Consider the following 9,579-nt stretch of genomic DNA (forward strand, 5'->3'; position numbering starts at 1 on the left):
GTTACCCACAGGCATTCAAATACAGCAGTCCCAAAGCTTGCCGACTGTTTGCGTCTGTGGAGGTGTGTCCGGTTCTACAAAACATATCAACAATCAAAAATAGACTCTGGTTATCTGTCAAACAAAAAGAGCTGTCGAGCAAAGAAGATAGCAGTGAACAGGCAGTCAGCATCAAAGAAGCCGACGCAGAAAACCACTTTTAGAAGGAGTCGTGTTTCTACGCTTCCATGACCTCCAGCTCTTGTGCAGTCCACACAGACTAGTTTAACAGGTTGGTTTTGGATTTGAAAAGAAACAAAGAAGAAAAGGAACCCACAGACAAGTGAAGTAGTCCAGCGTAAAGATATCGACATGAGAGGAAGACTGTAGTCCTTTCCCCCAGCTGCTGCCCTGCTGACTGTCAGGTCTTTATCTGTACACAGCAGTCACACTGCACCAGTGTCTGTGTGTCTGACGTGTATGAGGCAAGTCAAACATAACAGTCTTTGATGATGAGGTTGAAGCATTGCAGCAATACAGTTAGTTCACATACCTTTTAAACAGAATTCAGATTTGCAGAAGACCACAGGGCATGCTGGTCTGTGAACATCTCTGGATATATATTTCTCTGTGCAAATAGTAAAGTGACTTCTTCACTGGGAGTCAGGTTTTGAATTGATTTACAAAAAGCACTTGATTTTGTTCTCTGTTTTAGCCAAAAAAAAACCCAAACAAACTATAGTTTAACTATCAGAAATTGTGTGAAGGGAGAAAACATCAGACTGCAGCAATCCAATTAACACAAGTTAACTTAGGCACATTTAAATTTCGGCATTGTTTGAAATACAGAGCGGAGCTTCTTACAAGGGACTGTGTGCAGGTCAGCTAGAAGTGTGACATTTGGCAAAATAATGAGGACCTAAATGCAAGACACTCAGGAGGCAGGCGGGGTCAGGAACAAAAAACGCTTTTAATAAGAAGCCCAAATCCAAAAAAGTGCAAACATACCAAAAACCAAAGAAATAAACACAAAAGCTCAAACAAAGTACAAACCAGGAAAAAAACAAACTTTGTTTATTGAAATGATTAGTATAATTCAGCAGACCATACACCATACTGTTGCTGTCTTAAAACCTTCAGAAAATAGTCAGTATAGGTTCTGATAAAATTAGGAAACACACCACTGACATTTTCAACAGCTCCACTTTCACAGTAATTACTTTCAGATCAAAACACATTAATTTCAAGGTACCTGCACTAAGTGAGGAAACATTAAGTGTAGGGCATTACCGTCTGACTGAGCATTACAAGCCACACTGACTGAGAAGTGGAAACACTCACACACTGTGTGTTGGATATCAGAAAATGTCTTTTCTCTCATGCTGCATGAGCAGGGAAAGGGAGAGACATGGGTCACTGACCAAACACTACCACAAAAATCACTTGCAGTAGTTTCAGTCCTTTGAACTTAATGCTGACAGTGTCAGTGTGAAAACATGCTCACGGTGACAATGCTGAAGTGTTTGTGAGTGTCTCAGCATTTGCTAATAAGCAAGTACAAATACACTGATTGGGATGTCATTGGTTTCGAAGATACTGTACCAAAGATACTGTAAATTAAATGTTTTCATTTACAGTATCTGTATTTCATTAACAGTATCTTTGGTATGGTAGCCTGTATTTGTCAAGACTTTTCACTGGGGACCACAAAACTTAAAAAAAAACTTGAATTGAAACAAAAAACAGACAGAGGGAACAATTTCGGTGATCGGTGATCGGTGATCGTTACAGTGTGCTTGTCATCGTGGTTTTAAGATACACCCTGAAAAATGGGAATCATTCCAGCAGCTGATTAAAATGCCACTCAGCTGAGCAGAGGGAGCGCGCGAAAGACAGATAACACACCACATGTCGTGTCCTGAGTACATCTGGTGTGCAGTGTGTACATGTGCCTGCTCATGTCACATCATAGTGGCCTTGCAGAACTGATGTATTTGCATGTAAAGCAGGAACAAGACGTTTGTCAGATATCTGTTTGTGAATCTGCCTGCGACAGTGGCAGTGACAGAGCCATGTCCTCTGTCTGCATTCCAGAGAGAGCAATGTGGGTGTGACTGTGTGACCTGATAATCAGGCAACTTGAGATGTGACACTGTCTCTCTGTTAAAAGCAGCGGGGTTTTTGTCGTCCGTGGAGTTAGTTCGGAGAGTCCCACGAGGATGGCGCGGCAACTGGCCCTGGCTTTGTTTCTGTTTCTGGTGTCGGTCTGCACCGCAAGAGCTTGGCTTGCTCCGGACTTTTGCCATGAGAAGCAATGTCCCGAATACAAGCTGATCAAGAAAGGCAAGGTAGGTGCCATGGCAGTTTTCACACACGTAGGTCTGCTTTCTCTCCTTAGTGCATGAAGAAAAACAGCTTGTTTGTCTGTGATGTCCACAGGGCTATGAGGAGCGTTTGTATGATGCGGCTCAGTGGATCACAACCAAGGTAGAAAGCGATGAGAGCATTGATCTGATGGCTGCAAACTCAAGGCTGAAGGCATACTGTAAAAAACAGAATGACGATGGTATGTCGAGATCCGCAACCACAAGTTTCACTCATACAGTAGTTTGATTTCATGATGTTAAAAGCTCAATTGAATAGTATACCAGTAAGATTTATATGCTTTAATTAATTAAACAGTAGAACTATGGTATCATTACATATAAAGAAGTCACTAGAGAGTAGCCGTTTTATAATGTTCATCAACAAAGCAAAAGGTGTAAAAATAAATGCATGGTGATTCACTACGTACTGAGTGAGGACACATCCTATGCAGTTAACAGTGAGAACAAAACAATCGTTTGCGTTTTCACTTTCAAGCGTAGATGATCAGGCCAAGAGCTCATCAACGCTCAATTTTGTAAGAAAGTTGATTTTCGAGTTTCATTCCCAGCTCGTTGAATACTGATACTTCTATCGAAAAGCCTCAGTATATGATACGCAGGGAAAACCAAAGCATAAGTAGTTGACGAAATTGGGAATGAGACTCTTGCTGTAACTTAGATAGAATCTTGAAATGGAAGCAGTCTGTTATTTGACAAGATGACCGAGATTGAATCACAGGGTCTTGAAAGAAGTCTAATTGTGGTGTATCACGGTAAACCGCACCGAAATAGATGTGAAAAGCAGAAACACAAGGTTTTCCTCTAAGAGATTTTGAAATTGGTTCAAGATTTGAATCCTAGACATGTTTGAACTTGTACAGATCCAACTTTTTTGTAACTGTTGACAAGATGACCAACCACTGTCTGGTTTCTTAACAAACTTGCCTTGCGTTCCTGTAGTGCCGTACAGTTTCGCATATAGACTCCACATCATTTTGCCATAATTTATCTCTTCTCTCCTCCAGGTTATAACATCCCTGAGGATACCTGGCCGGTGGTGATCACCGTCAGGAGAGGAAAGGATTATTATTTGTCCTGGTTTGTTCCTCCTGGCACAAAGACACCTCCACCGGAGAGCGACCCATTGGTCACAATTGAAAGCAGGCCTGAAGCTACCGTCTACGTCAGGTGAGCGGCGATGACTCCCATCTTTCAGTTCATTTTCACACTGCATATTGTTTTACAGTCATTAAACACATCCTAATCAGATGGCGGAAGGCATTCACTGAATTCATCGTAACTTGGCGAGCGGGTGCCATTTTTATTTTGCCCGTTAAACAAAAGGAGAGACAGAAAAGATCATGTCAATGCAACAAATAAGCAAAGAAACCATGAGCATGACACTACAGGTGACAGTGAACTGACTTTTTACAAAGTTTTTTATGTAATCTAAATCTGTTTCATCCCATCATTGTTTCCGCATCATGTTAAAGGGTCTTTGGCGGTATTCCAAGCATCAAGGGAGGTGAAGAAAACGCCAAAGCACTCTGCAAATCCTTGGATAAAGACTGCACCGACACCACTTACTGTGGGGCTGGCTACGAATCCTTTTTCTCTCCAAGTCACCACAATGAGATCTGGATCTATGCTTCTGACATCAACAAATCCGAGACATCTTAGCAAACTGCACTTTGATGCAGTCCTGCTTCAACGAAAATTCTCAATGTAGTCAGACTCGCTCAGGCGCCTCTGTTGCGTGCCTGACACTGGAATGCTGTGTTGGTTACCTGCGGCTCGTCTATCAGTAATTACATACCTGCTGTCCCAAACATATCTGCTTTAAATAAAAAAGAAATACACACCCGTCGTTGGTTAAGTCATTAAACTGCGTCATGCATGTTTGCATGTGGGGTTAATGCCACATTCCCACCTATCTGTCTGTTTAACAGAACGTTCACTACAGAAGTACCAGCTACCTAACTGAGCGGTGACGCAGACATGTCTCCAATCACACAAAAAATGTGGTGAAAATCCACGTCCTCCTCTCTGGTTTGACTTGTTTGTGCAAAAGACTGAAGTGTCCTTTTTCAGTGTTTGTGTCCTGAAGTACAAGAGTTCCGGAAGGAAGGTAGTTGTTTGTGAATCCTAGGGGCAAATGTTCAGAATTCTGTCCGCTCCCTTTCTCTCTCTCTCTCTCTCTCTCTCTCTCTCTCTCTCTCTCTCTCTCTCTCTCTCTCTCTCTCCTTGTCTCCCTCCCTCCTTCATGTGAAGTGTGAGTCAATGAAGAGGGTGTAAACCAAAAAAAAAAAACAAGGAAACTGTCGTGAAAGCAAACTGTTGTTTCTCCTTTCCTCCCCCTACCCCCTCCCTCCATCTCTCTCTCTCTCTCTCTCTCCCTCCTTCAGGTGAAGTGTGAGTCTATGAACAGGGGAGGAAGCAAAAGAAAAGGAAACTGTGCAGGCTCACTGGCATGAGATGCCTGATATCCAACACTAGATGGTGGTGTAGGTGTGGCTAACAGTTGGGACTTGGCGCGAGCACATAAAAAGGCTGAATTTGATTTAGACTGATATTTTTCCCTCTAAGGAGGAATTACATCATGTGTCAGTCAGGTATGCTCATTCCCATGTCCTAACATGTCGGAAAGAGGTATAAAACCTTAAATGAGAGATGAATTGTTTCCATATCAGTATGTGATATTGCATCATGTGAAGGTCAGTGGCGGAGGAAGCATTTAGGTCTTTTATTTAAGTCAAATTAACAAAAATACTATCATGAGATACTACTGAAAACTGCAGATTTAACAGACACAGAGAATTTCATATGCAGAAATACACATCATGGACACATTTTCACACATGGATCCTACACTGTCCAGCCATGTACAAGGTTTTCACCTTGCCTCTCCAACTCTGATTCTAATTATAAATATTGCACATCAGCTTTATATAAAATACTCCAGAGCAGGGGTGCACAAAGAGGGCCATAACCTATATGTAACAGAGGGCCACTGGCCGTAACCCAAAGCTTATTGAATTACAATGTATGTCATTAAGATCTAAAGTTCCATTTATTCATTGTCTTGTTTAAAAAGGATTATATCTCACAAACAATAAATTAGTTCCATTATTTATTCATTTATCTTACTAGAAACATCTCAAGAAGTAGTAGGAACATGTCTCCAGCATCACCTGTGTAAATGGCACATATGCATGTGTTTAAAATATGCTAATGACAAAACTTTCAGTCTTGGGACGAGTCAAATAGTGGACTGTCAGCATCATCGTGATTTTCCCTGCCATCTCCCCAAGCATAAACTTAAAGTATTGCTTCTAAACACTACTGGCGGCATCACATTGACTGTAGCCACCTATCATTAGCGTTAGCGCGCCGAGTGTTTGAGAGCAGGCTGGAACTATCAAGTTGTCTTCTCCTATCATGTACAGTATGAGTCACTGATATAAATGCACCACATCTCCAGAAGGCTCAGTCTTTGTTCAGCTGCTGCTGCATAGCAGGGTTCTCAAAGGGAACACAGAGTAACCTTGAACCGGAGCATCTTCACACTGTTCCTCACCACGAGACCGCCATCCATGCAGTCGCCACAGCAACCGTTTCCATAGCGGGAAGTATGCAATCATACTTTTATGGAAAGCTGGCCAAGGTAGAGGAGTATGACCGTATGACTCATACTTAATAACGACTCACTCACCCGTCTACCCTTTCACATGCCTGTCAACCTTCTACAGATGTAAGGAGCGCTTTAGGAATCTGATTTTATTGATTGCGTCTCTGAGAAAAGTACTCAGTATATAAAGGAATCAACTTTTAGAATTCTGACTGTGACCTAACGTGACATGAAGACGGCAACATCCCGCGACTCTCACGGATAAGCGGAAAGAAAACGAAACGAAACGAAACGAAACGAAACGAAAACGAAACGAGTAATAACCTTTACAATAACAGCACTGACTTTATACAGTAGCAGTAGCCCCATCGAGAGACAGGCAGGGTGGCAATTTTGAATCGAGATTCATTTTTGAATTACTGTGACTTTGCCCCTCACACCCCAACCAAAAACTCCAGGTTATACAGGAGATCCATGTGAACAGGAATAGTTATGGACCGTTTAGTTTCTCACTCCAACATAAATCCCACATAGTGACATAAATCCTCCAATATCTGTTTTTGGAATCATTAGCTACTCAGGAGCCTCTCAGTGCTTTCAATCAAACGATCAGCAGGTGGGAAAAAAACACAATAAGGCCACATGGTCTACAAAGTTTCCAGAGATGGCAAAGGAGCCATGTTACATTTTCAAATACCATCAGAGATGTCTATTGTAGATAAGTGAGGTTGGCAAAGGAAGTCAGCAAAGGAGACTAGAAATTAAGTCAGCTGCCAATATTAAAGGGCATAAACATCCCAAATTTGAAGTCAGCTCCACAGTGCTGCAGTCAGGTTGATAAACAGGAGTGAAGATTAATCTGAGAGATCTCCTCTGGATAATTAACTGTCATTAACAGAGCTGAATCTGAAGTGACTCCAGGTGCTCTGGCTCTAATCCAGCCAGCTCCAGGCAGCAGCTCATGCCCCCTTCCTCTTTCCCCCTCAACGCATAGTCCTAACACGAGTACAAGGTGATAAATTCCACACTTGGCGTAATAATGATTGTACGCACCAGTGACACATACAACCGGGCCCATGATCCTATGCTCCTCCTATTCTATTCCTGACTTGCCATTCACACATGCTTGCGCTTGGACAAAAGAGGCCAATCTAGAGCTGTATGGAATAGCTCCCAGGGTTGCACTATTGAGTTGATTGGATGGGAGGTACAGACACCACAGAGAAGATGGCTTGTTAAGAGGAAGACTTAAAGAAAGTCCTGGAGTGATGTGGGCAAAAGTGTGTCGAGTATTTTACCATACAGATGTATGTCAAACTGTACCTCAGTCATTCTGGACAGGATGCAAATGTTGGTCAGGTGTAATCCAACAAGACATATCGTGTGTTTGCAGGTCTTGGAGAGCACAAGAGTGTAATCTGATAGATTGCCTCCAGTGATGTCGCTCACTGGAGAAAAACACACTTTATTTTGTAAAATTGGTGGAGTTGCCCTTTAATATAGATCAATTTTCAAAGATCTTTTTTCACTGTTACACTCTGTTGTCATAAAAGCCACAATATCTGTGCTATTATTAAATGTTGTGAGAATAAAAACATGAAAACTTCTAAAAGAAACTCAATGCAGTAAATCAACTTCGAGTGATACTTTTTTAAAAAAATTCCTCATAGTGTTCTTTGGAATTTATATCCTTGTCAACTCGTCACGACGCGAACATTTTGTGATGTTGTTTTTAATTATCATCAATAAACAACAGTGCTGCCAAGAAGATTAGCAGCCTCCACGCTGCATTTCACATCACATGTCTGAGGAAGGGGTTTAGTGGAGTGTATTCATTCTGAAGGGGATTTTTTTTTGTTTTTTTTTTTTTGACTTCACAAAAACATAATAGCAAATAATGTAGTGTGTAAGTGTTAACTATGGAACATTCATCACACATACTGACAGCACGTAAAAAGCAATGTGACATGTGACACGTGTCTCTTACACATACAGATCCTCTGTAGTTTCTCTTGGAACCAGCCAGAACAAATGTTCATTTTAGAGCATCACACTGGGACTGGTGTCTCAGTCAGGGAACATGAGGTGATTTCAGCGTATGAAACATGTATGAGAAATGATCTGTATGAGCAGCTGAAAAATCTTCTCTGTCTATTTTTGTCTTTTTGTCTCTGCAGTTTCTTAATATGTCTCCTTTTTCATCTCCCTCCCTCTCTGACGCACATACACACAGGCCTGTTTAAACCATGTGCGTCTGTCATGTCCATGTAAATGCGTGCGCATGTGTCTGTGTGTTGTGTGCGTGTGTGTGTGTGTATGTCGTCTTGAGGACAGTGGAGTCTGATAGGAGAAGTCAGTGTCAGCCCTGAGGGAGGACGCCTGCTAATAGAGTTTGCTCTGTGGAGGAGAGTGCTCTAAGAATGTGATGTTGATGTATTCAGCTTTGTGTGTGTGTATGTGTGTGTGTGTGTATGTGTGTGTGTGCGTGTGCGTGTGCGTGCGTGCGCGCATATGAAAACATAGCTCATAATGGTCCATCTGAGGATTTTTACTCCATTGCAAATCAAATTTTGTGACGCAAATACACACACACACACACACACACACACAGAGGCTGTGAGTGTGTTGCATAAGGTCTTTTGTGTTTGCAGTCTCTGTGAATCTCAACTAAACTATCTGTGCAGCTTTTACTGGGATGCATGTTTATTAAGTTTAGCAATAGTATTTACGTTTATTGAGATAAGATGCAGACGCTTGTTGGTATCAAGTAACATGTTGACACTTTGTACATACTTTGCACAGTACAGACATAGCTAATTAACATGCCTGCCTTAGCATAACACAAAGTCTGATAGCAGGGAAAAAACGCTGCCAACTTACATTCACCTTTTTTGGACATAATAACAGTATTTGCATCTTGATAGATTCAGGATTTCCAGACGGAATCGTAACTCTTCTCTGTGAACTCCCAGAAATGAAGAAGCACATATTGATATCAGTCTCTTTCCAGATATATCAAATTTATATAGATGTATGGGTGTTCACATTTTGCCATGCTGTTATACTGGATTAGGGTCGAAATATTGAAGTCATATAGGACAGAATATATTTCATAGTATAAAAAGCTGTACAGTTATTAAAACCAACATTTTACAAAACTAAACTGAAGTGCAGTGGTTAGCACTGCTGCCTCGTCAGAAGGTCCTGGGTTTGAGACAGGGGCAGAAATAAAGGAGCAAAGAGTTACTGACTTGCAATTTAAGCTTCCATTAAGAAGTAGAGACAAGGGTTGAACTAAAGCAAACTAGGGGATTTAGTTTGTGAACCTATAGGAAAGGGCACAGAGAGCATTAACAATACTAATGCATGATACCAGGTGATATGAAAATACCCAGCTGTATTGTATTTCATTTGGCTGAACACGTTACTTTGTTGGTTAAAAGCCTTTCCACTGGACAAACGGCACTGTGCACTATCCCGAAGCACTTTATGTCACTGCTGCCCAATTGCAAGTGTACAGTGTTGATATGGACTTCCATGGATTATAAGGCATTAGTTTGACAACACCGGGTTTGCTGCAGGATTAGTCAACTCACTTGAGCAGGA

The 9,579-nt window shown here is 41.5% G+C and overlaps 1 protein-coding gene across 1 annotated transcript; it reads left to right on the top strand.

Annotated features, from left to right (window-relative positions):
* The first annotated feature begins 2,139 nt into the window (after nucleotides 1-2,139).
* On the top strand, nucleotides 2,140-4,229 carry soul2 (heme-binding protein soul2). Its single transcript, XM_037124415.1, has 4 exons — nucleotides 2,140-2,327; nucleotides 2,419-2,545; nucleotides 3,371-3,533; nucleotides 3,839-4,229. The coding sequence occupies exons 1-4, from the start codon at nucleotides 2,199-2,201 to the stop codon at nucleotides 4,023-4,025; spliced, it is 606 nt and encodes a 201-aa protein (XP_036980310.1). The 5' UTR covers nucleotides 2,140-2,198; the 3' UTR covers nucleotides 4,026-4,229.
* The last annotated feature ends 5,350 nt before the right edge of the window (nucleotides 4,230-9,579 follow it).

The sequence above is a fragment of the Acanthopagrus latus genome, chromosome 15 (genome assembly GCF_904848185.1).
Source record: "Acanthopagrus latus isolate v.2019 chromosome 15, fAcaLat1.1, whole genome shotgun sequence".
Lineage (NCBI taxonomy): Eukaryota > Metazoa > Chordata > Actinopteri > Spariformes > Sparidae > Acanthopagrus > Acanthopagrus latus.

Excerpts from the sequence above, each read along its gene's own strand:
- soul2 (XM_037124415.1), top strand. The coding sequence starts at position 2,199 with ATGGCGCGGCAACTGGCCCTGGCTTTGTTTCTGTTTCTGGTGTCGGTC. Across the intron at positions 2,328-2,418 it reads AGCTGATCAAGAAAGGCAAG|GGCTATGAGGAGCGTTTGTA; the intron begins GTAGGTGCCATG and ends TGATGTCCACAG. Across the intron at positions 2,546-3,370 it reads TAAAAAACAGAATGACGATG|GTTATAACATCCCTGAGGAT; the intron begins GTATGTCGAGAT and ends TCTCTCCTCCAG.